The 16697-nt window shown below is 42.3% G+C and overlaps 1 protein-coding gene across 1 annotated transcript; it reads left to right on the top strand.

Annotated features, from left to right (window-relative positions):
* Nucleotides 1-297: 297 nt before the first annotated feature.
* Nucleotides 298-13076, top strand: rpl8 (ribosomal protein L8). The gene is made up of 6 exons (XM_068040659.1): nucleotides 298-373; nucleotides 1030-1176; nucleotides 1362-1503; nucleotides 4549-4767; nucleotides 5469-5584; nucleotides 12865-13076. The coding sequence occupies exons 2-6, from the start codon at nucleotides 1039-1041 to the stop codon at nucleotides 13021-13023; spliced, it is 774 nt and encodes a 257-aa protein (XP_067896760.1). The 5' UTR covers nucleotides 298-373; nucleotides 1030-1038; the 3' UTR covers nucleotides 13024-13076.
* The last annotated feature ends 3621 nt before the right edge of the window (nucleotides 13077-16697 follow it).

The following is a 16697-nucleotide window of genomic DNA, read 5'->3' as shown; positions in this document are numbered from 1 at the left end:
TATTCATTAATACTGGGACGAAACCAGTGCTTATTTGGACAATAGAGCTCTTTACCATTAAACATGAACCGCCTCTCAACCAGGAATCCTCACAAACGATGCTGCGAATTGACAGTTGAAAGGCCGTAGGCCACCAGAAGCAAAAGACTACATTTCCCATCGTGCAGCGCCGAAGCCACTTCCTGGGCACCGAAATTGCTTTTATTTCTTTTTTGAGAAGGATTAGTGTCTCTAGTCTGCAAAATAATCGACTTTCATTTTTCGCACATTATTTGTGGAGAAAATTAATTTTCCGGGACAAGCATTCGGCGTGTCCGGAAGAAGTAGTGACGCAAAGGGTGATGACTTCCTTTCGCACAGCCACCCGCTCCAGGTAGGAGTAATGGAGACTGGGTGGATGATGAGAATCCATCTGTAATCTCACATTTAAACAGCCATCCATTTAATATTATTCCGAAAAATGAATCATTGTCATGTAGACGTTACTGTTTTGAATATCGTTTATCTAATGTCGATATATGGCAGATTAAAATACATTTCGATCGTGGCTCCTGTTCTAAGTAACATGGTGCGAAGAGTTGCAACTTTGGATGATAACGAAAAACTACTCATGATTTTAGTTTTTCCCTTTCCTCGTTTATACTTTATTTGGCATATACAGGGATTGGGAGTAAAATTGATACGTACGGGAAAACAGTGGGAGGGAGGGAGGTGCTGGAAGGGAAATTAAATTGAAATCCGACTTCATTTTTGTTTTAGCAAGCTGGCCGAGGAAATTATGTTGCGTAAATTGTTACTGTTAATCTTTGAAAACATATTTATTTCACATACTTATAGTTTTACATTTAATTGACTACATTTCAGTCTTATCGAAAGACTAACACGAATGGGAAACCTTTATGTCATTTTTAAATGGAAGCTAAATACAAACGTTTCTGGGGCTTTGTATACCAACCAGGTCGTTTTAACTTTTGGAACAGCTGTATAGAAAAAAAAAATCGCATTTTAAATGGGTTGTTGTATTTACAGTAGTGCACAATGGGTCGTGTAATTAGAGGCCAGAGAAAGGGTGCAGGCTCCGTCTTTAAAGCCCATGTGAAACACAGGAAAGGTCCTGCAAAGTTGAGAGCTGTGGACTTTGCTGAACGTCACGGTTACATCAAGGGTATTGTCAAGGCAAGTATTCTTTAAGAAGGAAAACTAATTTTGAATTTACTCTTTAAATTTTTTTATCTGTGGAGCTGAGTATTTAAGAATAAAGCAACAAACACTTTTCTAAAACCATGTGAACAGCTTCTTAAATGGATAAACTCATGGCACAGTTAATTACAAAGTGGTTAGATTCCTGGTTTGTTTTGCAGGATATAATTCATGACCCTGGTCGTGGTGCTCCTTTAGCAAAGGTGGTGTTCCGTGATCCTTACAGGTTCAAAAGAAGGACTGAGCTGTTCATTGCAGCGGAAGGTATTCACACTGGTCAGTTTATCTACTGTGGCAAGAAGGGTAAGTTGAGGGAAATTATATAATTGCCATTTTTTTCTTGAAAAAAAGTGCTTTCTGCTTCTGAACGTTTTGAGTTTATTTAGTAATAGTTTAGTCATGCAAAGCAAGAAGGTCCTACGTTAATCGTGGTCTGTATTTACTTAGTTGCCAGAAACTGTTAATACCAAATAAAGTTGTGAAAGACCCAAGTTCCAAAAGTTTAACTTAAGCTTCCATAACATTTCCTGTGATATCAGTTGCAATTAAACCTATCTGTCACATAAAATACTTCATGAATCAAAAGCAATTTATATAGCACCTTTAACGTAATAAAATGTCCCTAGGTGTTTCACAGGAGCATTATAAAACAAAATGTGACACCGAACCACATGAGATATTAGATCAGATGACCATTAGCCTGGCCAAAGAGGTAGGTTTTAAGGAGTGTCTTAAAGAAGGAAAGAGAGGCAGAGAGGTTCAGGGAGGGTATTCCAGAGTTTGCGGCCTAGGCAACTGAAGGTGTGGCCACCAATGGTGAAGCGATTAATATCGGGGATGCTCAGGAGGCCAGAATTCGTGGAGCCTGGGTATCTCGGAGAGTTCTGGGGCTAGAGGAGATTACAGAGAGGAAGGGTGAGTCCATGGAGGGATTTGAAAACAAGGATGACAATTTTAAAATCAAGACGTTGCTTGACTGGGAGCCAGTGTAGGTCTCCAGGCACAGGGTTGATAGGTGAATGGGACTTGGTGTGAGTTACAAATAGACAAGTCTGGAGATAACGAAGACGTGAATGAGGGTTTCAGCAGCAGATGAGTTGAGATGGACAAACTCAGATGGTTTAACAGAGGTGGAAATAAGCGGCCTTAGTGATGGTGCGAATATGAGGTCAGAAGCTCATTTCTGGGTCAGTTGTGACATCAAGATTGTGAACGGACTGGCCTAATCTCAGACTGTTGCTAGGGAGAGGGATAGAGTCAGTAGCTAGGGAAGGGAGTTTGGAATGGGCCCTGAAAACAATGGCTTCAGTCTTCCTGATATTTAATTGGAGGAAATTCTGCTCATCCAGTACTGGATGTTAGATAAGCAATCTGATAATTTAGCAACTGTGGAAGAGTCGAGAGAGGTGGTGGTGAGGTAAGAGTTGGGTGTCATCAGCGTAAATGTGTAAGCTGACGCTGTGATTTCGGATGATATCGCTGAAGACCAGTATGTAGATGAGAAATAGAAGGGAGCCCAGGATAGAGCCTTGGGGGGCACTAGAGGAAACAGTGTGGGAGCAGGAAGAGAAGCCATTACGAGTGATATTCTGGCTCCAATGGGATAGAAAAGAATGGAACCAGGTAAGAGCAGTGGAGACGCGTTGGAGGAGGATGTTGTGGTCAGCTGTGTCAAACGCTGCAGACAGTTCGAGAAGGACGAGGAGGAATAGTTTACCGTTGTCACAGTCACACAGGATGTCATTAGTAACTTTGAGAACTGTTTTGATACTGTGGGACGGGCCAAAGCCTGATGTAGAGGAATTGAGTTTAGTGAAAAGATGGGACAGGAACTGGAGGTTGGTGATGGGACGGTAGTTTGCAAAGTCAGTGGGGTCAGGGATTGGTTTTTTTGAGGAGATTGGTGATGGCGGCTTATTTAAAGGGAGAGGGACAACAAGTGAAGAGAGAGAACGGTTTACAATATCTGCTAACGTGGGGACCAGGAGCAGAAGTTGGGTGAGCAGCAGTTTAGTGGGAATAGGATCGAGGGAGCAAGAGGTGGGTCTCATGGACAAGATGGGTTCAGAGAGAGCATGAGCCAAGATAGGAGAAACTAGAGAAAGATGCAAGTTCAGGGCTAGGGCAAGGGGGAGCATTAGAGGAAGTTTAGCTTGGTGGGTTAGTAGAAGGGAGGAACACGGCAGAGGCAGCTGATCGGATGGTCTCTTTGTAACAGAGGTCCATGAGCTCTTTGCACTTATTGTTGAGGTGGAGGGGTCGGGGAGAGGGGTTTAAGAAGATTGCAGTAGAGAAAAGAAGCTGGGGGTTATCTTTGTATTCCAGGATGACTATGGAATAGTGAGCAGTTTTCGCAGATGAGAGCAGGACCCGATAGTGTTGTAAGTACTCCAGCCAGATCTGGAGGTAGATCTTCTAAGCTTTGACTCCAAGATGATTCTGTGCTCCACCAGAGTTTGTAAAATCAGGCCTCTGGCCAGAAACCTGAGTGGCATCTTGATTGCCTTACATTTCTTGCTGTTACCAGCAACTGACCTGAAGTTCATCAAGCATTTGTTCTCCTTGCATCTTTGAAGGTGTTTTTAAAAAGGGTTTTGGAAATGACTTACCACTGTGGGAGAAGTGGGTGGAATTCTGTCAAATATTTTCTTCCCCCTCTCTCACTCTGTCCCTAAGTATTCCTATCTTGTCTGCCCCAAGAAAACCCTTGTTGCACTCTTTTTTTTATTCTCCCCCTCTCTCTTTTCTCCCCCCCCCCCCCCCCCCCCCACCTCTGCTACATGCTGACACAACCTTCGAGGCCATGGAACCTGCTTCTCAATTGTCAAATACCTAGAGTGCCTGTCCCATTGCTCCCACATCTTAAATGCTCTCCTGGTTCACTTAGATCCTTGCCACCCTTTTTTCCTCTTTCTCTGCATCTCCCCCACTGCCCCCTGCCTCCATTCACCTTACCAACATTACCAAGCAACATTTGGCCCCTGGTCCTCCTACACCATTTTTTGCATTGTACCTGAAGCATATAAACTTCTATCATCACCTGTATCTTGGAATTTTTTTGAAAAGTGGACTCCTCCTACTGTACCGCATTTCTTGAACTGGCTTCTGCTCAGCAGTAAGGTGGTGTGATGTGGGAGCATTGCTGCACAGAAAAACAAACTGGCTCCAAGAAGATGGTCAATGGTAGCTGAATTGATTTACTCGTCCCTTGGTGTGCTCACGCTTATATTGTTCCTAATTGAGAATATGAGCATTGTAATTGTAAGCAGTGTACTGTGGAAAGTATTTGTTTGACATAATTGTGCCAAAACTGTGGACTCAATCTTGTAAAATCTTGATTGCTTGCAGCTCAGTTGAACATTGGAAATGTCCTCCCTGTGGGTACTATGCCAGAAGGTACCATTGTGTGTTGCCTGGAGGAGAAGCCAGGTGACCGTGGTAAACTTGCCCGTGCCTCTGGTAATTATGCCACAGTCATCTCCCACAATCCAGAGACCAAGAAAAGTCGTGTCAAATTGCCATCAGGTTCAAAGAAAGTTGTTTCCTCTGCTAACAGAGCTATTGTTGGTAAGATTTAATTTACTGCTATCTGTTGATGATTTTTAAAAAGTTACCCCTTCTAAAAATTGAATTCAGTTTTAGAACTATAAATATTTATTTAAATCATTTAGTTTATGGCTTTTAACTTGTAACATGTAGATGAACAAGAAGTTACGCTACATCCACAGCTGGGAAAAGAAAACACTTTGGTTTGGGGGTTAATATTTCCTGCAAATCAAAATGGCATTCCAACAAGAGATTGGTGGGATTTAACACTACATTGGCATTTATTTCAATAACTTATCTGCATATTTTGTCCATGTCAAAATATCTACAAATTTGATTGCCTGAGACGTGCTGCAGCCAGGTGACATGCACAATACTTCTGTGTGTAAAGATCTGCACAAAAATGAAAACTGGTTTCAAATTTGTTTAAACAAAATGCATTTTTGTCATATCTTTTAATAGAGATTGTTAATAGTTAATTGTATTTGTGTCTGATTTAATCAATGGTACGTGTAAAGATTTGTAATAAATTGTTTTGCCGTATCTTCATACCTAGTCATGTAGCAATTGCAACAATAAAAGTAATGACTAGTTACTTTCTTAAATCTGGGAGCCCTTTATTGAAGTGATTGGGGTAGTAACATTAGAACTATGGGTAACTTAAGCTATTTATCGTAAAAATCACTTTATTGTATATTGCTAACCAAGTGTTTACTTTGCAGGTGTTGTTGCTGGTGGTGGTCGTATTGACAAACCCATACTGAAGGCAGGTCGGGCTTATCACAAATACAAGGCAAAGAGAAACTGCTGGCCACGTGTCCGTGGTGTGGCTATGAATGTAAGTCAACAATTACTAACTATTTCCACTGATGGTTCACTTCTGTCTTGATCTTATTTTCACTAAACTGTTGACCACACAACTCGTCCCGGCCCCTATGCTAACTGACATTGTAAATGATTCTCTTTCCTCAGATACTGTACCCTCTCCCTTTCGAAGCTACCATCGTTATCCCTCCTCCAAAAAAAAAACACCCTCAACCCCTTTTTGCAAACTACTGTTACACCTCCAACCTCCCTTTCCTCTCCTAAGACTTTGAATATGTTGCCCTGCGAATCCAGGTCCATTTTTCCTGCAACTCCATATTTGAACCTCTGCTGTCGGGTTCTTTCCCTGTCTGATTTAAGTCACAAATCACATTCTCTGTGACCATAGTGCACTATCCCTCTTTGTCCATTGTGATTCCTTTGTAATCTGTGACTTGGTTGACCACATCAGCTTCACCCAACAACTTCTCCTCCCTTGTCCAAAATTGGAATGTCTTCACTTTCTTTCACTCATCTGTGCAATTGTAGACAGTGAATCTTCTGACAGTGGTTTTCTCCTCACACTGTTGCCTCTGGACGCTACCAATAATCTATCCATGGCCCCCTACTATTCTTCATCTACACACTGTTCCATGGTAACATCATCCACAGATATGGTGTCAGGTTCGAATTGTATGCCACCTCTCCAACAGCAGTCTCATGTTCAAGCTGACTGTTTGCAACCTTGGTGTCCCTCCAAGAACTCTGCCATCTCCAGTTTTGGCCTGCACCCCCAGTCCCTTTGCTGCACCATTGGCTGCTGTGCCTTCTCCTGTCCTTGCCCTGAGCTTTGCAGTTCCCTCCTTTTAAAAACTCCTGCCTCTCTGTCCTCTCTTCATTTTAGATTCTTCTTAAAAACCTAACTGTTTGACCAAACTTTCAGTCACCCCTCCTAATATCTCCTTTTTTGACTTAGTGTCAAATTTTGTCTGATTATGCTGCTCTGAAGGGCCTTGAAACACTTTTCTACATTGAAGGTGCTATATAAATGCAAATTATTGTTAATACCATACTAATGTAAAACATCATGGGGTTATAAATCTTTGCTTAGAATTTTCCTTGTCCATTCAAGTGTGTGTTTTGGCTACCGTTCCAGACCCAAGCCTGTCAATTATATTTCCACTTTTTTCTTACCCTTTTTTACCTTTTTCTGTACACTCCTAGACCCTTCTCTGCTGCCTGCTTTCATTCCTCTTGGGTATTTGGTACTCCCAAGTCCTGTTCCCTGTTCTTCACTCCTGTCCACCATCTACAAGGCACAAGTCAGGAGTGTGATGGAATACTCTCCACTTGCCTGGATGGGTGCAGCTCCAACAACACTCAAGAAGCTCGACACCATTCAGAACAAAGCAGCCTGCTTGATTGGCACCCCATCTACAAACATTCACTCCCTTCACCACTGACACACAGTGGCAGCAGTGTGTACCATCTACAAGATGCACTGCAGCAATATACCAAGGCTCCTTAGACAGCACCTTCCAGACCCGCGACCTCTACCAACTAGAAGGACAAGGGCAGCAAATACATGAGAACACCACCACCTGCAAGTTCCCCTCCAAGTCACACCATCCTGACTTTGAACTATATCACTGTTCCTTCACTGTCGCTGGGTCAAAATCCTGGAACTCCCTTCCTAACAGCAATGTGGGTATACCTTCCCCAAATGGACTGCAGCGGTTCAAGAAGGCAGCTCACCACCACCTTCTCAAGGGCAATTAGGGATGGGCAATAAATGCTGGCCTGGCCAGTGACGTCCACATCCCATGAATGAATAAAAAAAAAAACCTTTCTACTCTCCTGTTGCTGTCTCAGCCTTAACTCCCTCTGAGATCAGCCTAAAGCTTCTCTCTGTGCCTTGCATGGCATTCTCCAAAGAGCCGATCTCTGCATTCGTCACTGCCTTTTCACAGTGGCAACCCCAACTGCCTCATCCTACTCTCTTGGCGAGCTTTTCACCCAGCGCGCCTGCTGGGAGCTAATGTTTCCTGTCTCCTCCTCCTCTCGCTCTCCTTCAATACTGACCCAGTGGACTCTGCCACTGGATCAACTATCTCCATCTTTCTGCACTTCGTTCACTTGTGAACAAGGCCCTTGTCATCATGAGCTTATTATGGATGATTGAATCAACATCATGGTCTTGATGGAAACCTGGCCGAGAGGCGATGATACCTTCCCCTTTTAATGAAGTCTTCTCACCTGGCTATGCTTTCTGCCAGTTGCCCTGCCCAGCCCTTAATGGTGGCATTGTGGCTCTTGCCTCCAAATCACATTTTGGTGTCTTTCCCCCCCCCCCCCCCTTACTCCTTGGCATCTTGGTCTTTGGGAACATCTTTTTGTTCCACCCTTCTTGTCCATTATTTGAAAATCCTCATTCTCTATCACCTACCTAAGAACCATAAAAATTTTCTTGGATATTTTCACTGTTTTCCTCTGTGAGCCTCTGCACTGATCGACTTCTCACCCTCAGGGATTTCAACCTCAAACTAAATTCATCATGCTTTCTCCTCTGAATTCACTTCCCTTCTATCATCCCTTATTCTCTCCCTCCATATAAATTCCCCTACCCATATTCACAGCCACCACTTTGACCTTGCCATCTCATCTGGCCTTGCTTCTCCCATTGTGTCAATCACAGATGAGGCCATCTTTAATTACTTCCTTGTATCTTCCTCCACTCAATCCCCCTTCTTTCCCCTCCTCCCCCACCCCCACAGCTCTACTTCCTTCCGTGTCCAGCCCTGGGGGGAAACGCTCTCTCCTAATTTACTTACAACTGCGCTTTCAAAATCAAAATCCCAACTGTCCAGCTCTCCATTTCCCACAACATTTTTGCAGCTACCAATCTGTTTAGCCACACCCTGACCTCCACCTTTGATGCCCCATTCCCCATTAAAACTATTACACCCTCTCACCCTGGTCATTTCCCTGGTACAACCTTCATCTATACTTCCTTAAGTCCAAGGGACGCAGTCTTGAACTGATACGTTTTAGCCTTTCACTGTCAGATCTTGCTGGATTACTGGATTCTGCTCTTGGCTGTCAAAATGGCTGACTATTCCAGGATCATCCTGGAATGTAAAGATAAACCCTGGCTTTTCTCTACTGTAAACTCTTAAACCCTGCACCCCTTTCTCCTCCACCTCCAACAAGTGCAAGGAGCTTATGAACATCTTTGTCACTAAGATTGAGACCATCTGTTCAGCTGCCTTTGCCAATTCCCTCCCTTCTAGCCTTCCAGGCCAAACTTCCTCTAAGATTTTCCCCCAGTCCTAGCCCAGGACCAGATAGTTTCCAGGGTTTTAAAGGAAGTAGATGAGAACATTGCAGATGCACTGGCTATAATCCTTCAAGTTCTCTCAATTTGGGACCATTCCTTTAGATTGGAAAATTGCGCATGTCACTTCGCTTTTTAACTAAGGTGAGAAAGGGAAACTGGGGAATCAAATCAGTTAGCCTAACATCAGTTGTCAGACAATTGCCAGTCTCTAATTGAGGATTAGGTGACTGAACATCTTCAAAATTTCCAACTGATCAGAAAGAGCCCCCATTGATTTGTGAAAGAGTAGGTTGTGCCTGATGAACCCCATTGAATTGTTTTGCAGAAGTGACTAAAGTAGGGAACAAAGAAATGTTATTCATATGGACTTCCAGAAGGCATTTGGTAAAGTCCCTTATAAGAGACTGTATTTTTTTAACAACTTGGATGATGGGATAGAGTCACATTTCTAAATTTGCTATTAACACAAAGATGGGTGACATTGTAAGCAGTGTCGTTGGAAGCATAAAATTACAAAGATATTGACAGATTAAGTGAATGAACAAAACGGGCAAGTGGATTTCAGTGTGGGTAAATGTGAGGTCATTAATTTTGTGCCTAAAAAGGATAGAACAGGGTACTCCCCAAATGGCAAAAAGCTAGAAACAATCGGGGCCAAAGAGACTTGGGGGTCCAGGTACACCGATAATTATAATGCCATGAACAAGTACAGAAAATAATCAAAAAGACTAATGGAATGCTGGCCTTTATATCTAGAGGACTAGAATACAAGGGGGTAAAAGTCATGCTACAACTGCACAAAGGCCTGGCCAGACCACACCTGGAGCACTAAGAGCAGTTCGTGCACCACACCTCAGGAAGGATATATTGGCCTTGGAGTGAGTGCAGCATAGATTTACCAGAATGACAATCTGTATTCCATGGGTTAAATTACAAGGAGAGATTACACAATTTAGGGTTGGATTCCCTGCAATTTGGAGGGTTAAGGAGTGATTAAATCAAAGTTTTCAGGATATTAAGAAAGGGCAGGTAGAGAAACTTTCTGCTGGTTGGGGTGTCTAGGACTGGGGGCCTAGCCTAAAAAATTATACACCTTTCAGGCGTGAAATTAGGGAACAGTTCTGTACACAAAGGGTGGTAGAAATTTGGAACTCCCTTCTGCAAATGGCAATTGATGCTACATAATTTGTTAATTTTAAATCTGAGATTGATAGATTTTTGTTAACCAAAGGAATTAAGGGATGTGGGGCAAAGGCAGGTATATGGAGTTAGGTCATGGTCTTATTAAATGGCGGAACAATCTTGAGGGGCGAAATGGCCTACTCCTGTTCCGATGTTCCCTGAATTTGCATCTTTCTCTCGTTTCTCTACTATCACAACTCATTCCCTTTGCGAATTCATCCCATGAAACATATCTCCTGCTCCTTGGACCCAATTCCTACAAAAATCCCTTCCCTAGCTCCATGTTAGCCGATATTGTTAACTGTTCCCTCTCCTTGGGGATACTCTCCCCGTCTCCTGCAAATCTGCTGCCACTGTCCCTGTCATCAAAAAAAAAACAACCATTGACCTCTCTGGCGTTGCAAATTACTGCCCCATCTCCAACGTCCCTTTCCTCTCCAAAGTACTTGAACATGCTGTCGCCTCACAAATCCTTGCCCATCTTTCCTGGAATTCCATGTTTGAGTCCCTCTAATCGGGTTTCTGCCTCACCACAGTACTGAAACAGCTCTTAACAAAATCACAAATGACATCCTATGTGACTCTGACAACAGTAACTATCCCTTTTTGTCCTTCTCTACCTGTCTGCAGCTCACACCATCCTTCTCCAACCCCTTTCCACCGTCATCCAGCTGGGTGAGTCTGCACTCGCCTGGTTCCATTCTTATCTATCCAATCATAACCAGAGAATCACCTGCAATGGCATCAATACCTGCTCTTGCACAATTAACTCTGGTGTCACTCAAAGGTCTATCCTTGGGCCCCTTCCTACTTTGCATCGATGTGCTGTCCCCTTGGCGGCATCATCCAGAAAGACAGCATCAGTTTCCATATATACATTGACAACACCCAACTTTACCTCACCACCATCTCTCTTGACCCCTCTACTGTCTCTAAAGTACCAGACTGCTTGTCCGACATCCAGTATTGGGAAGAACAAAGCCATTGTTTTCAATTCCTGCCACTGACTCCATCCCTCTCCCTGGAAATTCTGACGTTGAACAAGACTTCACAACCGTAGCATCGTATTTGACCTAGAATTGAGCTTCCAACCACCTATCCTTGTCATTCTGAGGACCAATTATTTCCATCTTATTAACATTGCCTGATTCAGCCCCTGCTTCAGCTCATCTACTGTTGAAATCCTCATCCTTGGCTTTGTTACCTCTAGATTTGACTATTATAATGCACTTCTGACTGGTCTCCCACACTCTGGCCTCTGTAAACTCGAGGTCATCTAAATCTCTGCTGCCTGTGACCTAACTCGCAGCAAATCCCATTCACCCATCACCTCTGCTCACTAATCCATGTTAGCTGCTGGTTCAGCAGCGTCTCAGTTTTAAAATCCTCATACTTGTTTTCAAATCCTTCCATGGCCTTGTTTCTCTCCGTCTTTGTGACCTCCTCAAGCCCTGCAACCTCCGAGATACCTGGCCTGCTCCAGTTCTAGCCTCTTGAGCATCCCCAGTTTTAATCGCTCCACTGTTGGCAGCTGTGCCTTCAGCTGCTGAGGCCCTTAGCTCAAATTCCCTCTCTACTTCCTTTTCCTCCTTTTAGGCACTCCTTAAAACATACCTCTGATCAAGCTTTTGATCATCTGTCCTAAGATCTCCTTATGTGGCTCAGTGTCTAACATTGTTTCATAATGCTCCTGTGAAGTGCCTCGGGGACATTTTACTTCGTTAATGGTTAAAGGTGCTATTATAAATAAAAGTTATTCGTTGGTGTAATTATAGTAATTTGGTCATCTGAATCAATATTCACTACTTTGATCAATAATTATTTAGTATAAGTTATCCTTATCGTAAAATCTCTTCTGGTAATTAGTAATTTAGTAATGGATGATTTGGAAGATTTCCAAGCTTGCTGTGGTATAATTCTAAGCTGGCAGTTGTTGCATTTAAGCTTGTGAACCATTCACAATCACTGCTGCTTTAATTATATGGAAGGGTTCCATACTAAATTGTTTGGAGGAGGAGTACCTGCATCATCTCCTTAGCCTTTGTGGTCTTAAGCATGTAAATAACTGTGCAATGCACAACTTGCAGCAAAGGCTTGAGGGACAATGCGAAGGGAGGATTATTTTATGGTTATATTAAACCTGTTGAGGAAAAGCAGGGGAATTTTGGAATTCAAAGCAGCACCTCAAGTAGATAAGGCCATAAAAAAGCTAATGTAATACTGTATTCTGTGGCAAGAGGTACAGAATATAAAAATGGATGTATTAATGAATCTATACAAAATGTTAAGTCCACAGTAGGAGTATAATAGTAGTAGCATGGGATCCACATTATAGGAACACTGTTGAGGCAATAGAGAGGGTGCAGTGTGGATTCGCTCAAATGCTGTTTCATTAGAACAGAAGGAATTAATTGTTTAAAATAATGAAGGAATGGGACACAGTACATAACCTTTCCAGTCATGGGAGAGACACAGATATAGAAGCAGATTTAAAAGTGAAGAGTGGGAGGCTGTGGAATGCATTCCCGGAGTAAGTGATTGAAGCAGAAACCATGCCACTATTAAGTATGGGTTGAATAAGTGGTTGGAGAGGGAGTGGGAAATGGAATATGGGAACCGGGTGGGCACATGGGATTTGGACTGCTGCTCATGTGGAGGGGAAACACCATATGGGCTGGGTGACTTATTTTTGCATTGTGTTTTATATGTAATTAATTACCTTTGGTGTATATTGCAATTAACTATTGGAATTGTGCGATAAGGGATTTGTTAACCCATTGTTTTTTCTTCCACAGCCTGTAGAACATCCTTTCGGTGGTGGTAACCATCAGCACATTGGGAAGCCTTCAACTATCAGGAGAGATGCTCCAGCTGGTCGCAAGGTCGGTCTCATTGCTGCTCGTCGTACTGGTAGACTGCGTGGTACCAAGACTGTCCAGGAGAAAGAGAACTAATTTCTTAATGTAACATATGTGCTAGTTTGTCACAATAAAAATGATTTACAAAATGCCCTTTTGTTCCTTGTATAAAACTGGCTGTTGCTGTTGGTAATATTATTTACAAGAATTTTGTTTGTCTAGATAATTTAAAATGTACAGTGTCTGTCTGTAGACTTGCAGAGAATGCACAGCATTAAAACAGAACTTTCGGCCCAACTAATCCATACTGGTGTGTATGCTCGAAATGAGCCTGCTCTCACCCAATGTTATCTCACCCATCAACACAACCTGTTCCCTTCTCCCTCATTTATTTATCCAGCTTCCCCTTACATTATTAGCCTCAACTATTCCATATGGTAGAAAATTCTGCATTCAGAATGTGTGCTTTTGTCTGTGGTTGCACATAAATGAGAGTATCATTGATGTATATGCAGGGCCTGAGTGTCATAGATGGATGTGTAAGTGTGTGATACCTCTGGGTTTCAAAACAAAGCAAGCTGGCCAAAACAATGTTCTCATAGTCTGCTGCAATGTTCAGTGTCTGAGTTGCTGTGCTGTGCTCTTGCAATGATACAGCATATTTACCTAATGAATAGCTGACTTACACAGAAAATTCCATCCCCATTCTGTTGTTAGCTGATCTCAATGGGTATAATTAAGGGTTTCTAAATTAGCCTCAGTGCCCTGAGGTGAGGGAGAGGAAAAGTGGTGAGTGTTCCTGGAAGTATGTGTGCAATGCAGAGAGGCCTGGGAAATGTTTGCAGACGAGAGAGACCTGGGTGTCCTTGTGCATGAATCAAAGTTAATATGCAGGTAATACAGCCAGTAATTAAGAAGACAAATGGTATGTTAGCTTTTGTTACAAAGGGATTGGAGTATGAGTAAAGAAATCTTAGTACAATTATACAGGACATTGGTGAGGCCACACCTGGAGTATTTGAGTCCAGTTTTGGTTTCCTTACCTAAGGAAGGATGTACTTGCGATAGAGAGAGTGCAACTGAGGTTCACAAGAACAGTTCCTGGGGTGAGTATAATCCCAGACGGGTCAATAGATTTTTGGTACTAAGGAAATTAAGGTAGTGCAGGAAAGTGGAGTTGAGGTAAATGATCTTGTTGAATGGTGGGACAAACTCGAAGGGCCAAATGACTAGCTTCTAGGACCTTATAGTCTTAAAATGTGAGGGATTGGATGCTGCTGCAACAATAAATAGCCCATGACTTCTGTTGCAGATGGAACTGTATAACTATCCACTAATGTGCAATAAATTATAAAATTAGATTCCAATTTTAGTTAGAGAAGGCCATCTTGCTATAATCTCAGAAAGCATAGTGACGACTTCTGCAGTCAAATATTGTACTCATGTTGCGTACAGCAAGATTCCACAAACAGCATTGAGTTTTTTTTAAACTGTCTCTTGAGGGCATGTTGGCCAGTAGATTGGGAGGCGTCCACTCTCCAAATAGTGCCATGGGATCTTCTGTAGACCTGACAAACAAGGTCTTAGCACCTTGACATTGTTGCATGTGTAGATTCATGGGTAAGTGCTACTAAGCTTATATGGTTATATTTACTAAATATATAAGTAGACTATTACAACTTCCTTTAATTTTCATGTAGCATAATCTTTGAGAATCGTGAACGTTGACGGGCTAGTTGACAAAGAGATTTCACAGCAAAACAATCCTGTGTTCAGCTGATATCGCTGGATGGTAAAGTAGGGACTCTATTTCTGGTATCCTCTTAAAATTAGCATGCTGGTTCATAACAAAGTTTGAGGAGGTTACATTTTATTGCATGCAATGGAATAGCTGAGGAATTGAGAAGGTAACCAACACTTTGCATAGGCACTGTATAAGGAGTTCTTTCTATATTCACTGCTTCATAACTGATAAATCAGAAACTGTACCCAGCTCCACTATGAAATCATCCTACATGCTTGTATTTTGCACTTCATCTCCCTGTTGATCTAGCTGAGTAGGATTTTGCTCTGTGGGAACTTGTGTGCTTCAACTCTGCAGCGCAGCATAAGAGTGTAATCGCCACCTAAGCTGTTGCTGTTTGGTAGAATTTGATCTTAACTCGTGTAAGCTCATGCTTTTAAAAGTGTAGAAAGTGGTAGTGAACATAGCATTGGTAGTTTACTCAGCAATTGTCAATATGCTAAAGGCTTCAAACACATCTGCATAGTGTGATGACTGCCTTTATAATTTTTAATTATTTTTGGATATTTTCTCCATTTCCTTTATGCTCTGCACTATTCCTCAGCCAAGAGTGCAAGCTGTTATGACTGAGGTGAGAGGAGTGCACTGTTAATTTAGTCCCACTTCACAGGTCACAACATATATTTTCAATTGTTCCACTTATCGATATGATTAATCATATATGCTTACTTTTCCCAGAATAGAACACACTAACCAGGTTTCTTTACTGAACAACAAAATTATCAGTATATTATAAAACAAGTCTTAATTAGTAATGAAGTAAAACAAACACAAAGTTTTTAAAGTCCCAACATTAAATTTTAAAGTCCCCCCTTTTCACCTTAGCATCTCAGACTCGCACGCGCGCACACACGTGTATACTGGTTAACTGAAAAAATAAGGAATTTTTGGATCAGAGCTCTGTTACAGCCACAAAAAGCACAAGGAAGAGCACTTGCCCACCCCTGAAGAAACAGCAGATGAGACACGCTGCACCAAAACTGGCACACAGTCCAACCTCTGAGCAGACACAGACAAGCCATCGAGATCCCCAGGACAGTTTGCCTTAGGCAGCGCCAAACAACAACTCCAGCAGGCCCTTCTCAGAGACAGGAAACGAGACAAATCGACACACTGGATTTCACAGGGTCTTTTATAGAATTGCTGGAAAGCAAACTGGGATTGTAGTCGTCTTCTTGACACTTCAGCAGATTTGACTTTATCTCCTTCCAAAAGCTAAAACCATAGATACACTGACCAACAATCAAAAAGCTTGTCAGGTTTCTGCCCAGCCCAGGTGCTCTGTTACTACTGGGCTTGTCTAATCAAAGGAACGCTTGACACTTCTCTGCCTTTGTTACCAGGGTTTCCGCTGCATTTCCAACCTGAGTCATGTGACAACCAGCAACATTGTTGCAAATCCGGCTTCCTCAGTGTCCTCTTGATGGTTCTTTAAAAAAAACCATGTCCAACATTTATTCAGCTTAGCTATAAATTCCTCTAAAAATATTTTTTAAAAAACAATCACTTTCATAACACAGCACACACACTTATTCTAAGTTGCTGCAAATAATATCTTGTAATACATTGCTAGGAAATTGGTGGAAGTTGATTCATGCATTTACTTTCTCATGTGTGGGGAAATAGCTGGTCTGTGATAGTTCCCACTGAGGATTTGGTCAAGAATAAGAACTTGCAGTGCAGTGAATTTGTGGGTGAAAGCATATTCTAGCATTATTATATTCGAGTTCAGTACCACAGCTGCTGCTAATCAAACCAGTGTAAATTCTATATTCAGAGTCATTTATGGCATAGAAGGCCATTTGGCCCATCAAGTCCCTGCCTGCTCGCCACAAAGCAATCCAGTCAGTCCCACTCCCCCGTTCGATCCCTGTAGTCCTGCAAGTTTATTTCCTTCACCTGCCCATCCAATTTCCTGTTGAAATCATTCATTGTCTCTGCTTCCACCATCATTGCGGGCAGTGAG

This window comes from Heterodontus francisci, chromosome 10 (genome assembly GCF_036365525.1).
Source record: "Heterodontus francisci isolate sHetFra1 chromosome 10, sHetFra1.hap1, whole genome shotgun sequence".
NCBI lineage: Eukaryota > Metazoa > Chordata > Chondrichthyes > Heterodontiformes > Heterodontidae > Heterodontus > Heterodontus francisci.
The sequence above is the reverse complement of the archived record's forward strand: the minus strand, read 5'-3'. Positions and strand labels throughout refer to the sequence as shown.

Excerpts from the sequence above, each read along its gene's own strand:
- rpl8 (XM_068040659.1), top strand. The coding sequence starts at position 1,039 with ATGGGTCGTGTAATTAGAGGCCAGAGAAAGGGTGCAGGCTCCGTCTTT. Across the intron at positions 1,504-4,548 it reads TATCTACTGTGGCAAGAAGG|CTCAGTTGAACATTGGAAAT; the intron begins GTAAGTTGAGGG and ends GATTGCTTGCAG. Across the intron at positions 5,585-12,864 it reads TCCGTGGTGTGGCTATGAAT|CCTGTAGAACATCCTTTCGG; the intron begins GTAAGTCAACAA and ends TTTCTTCCACAG.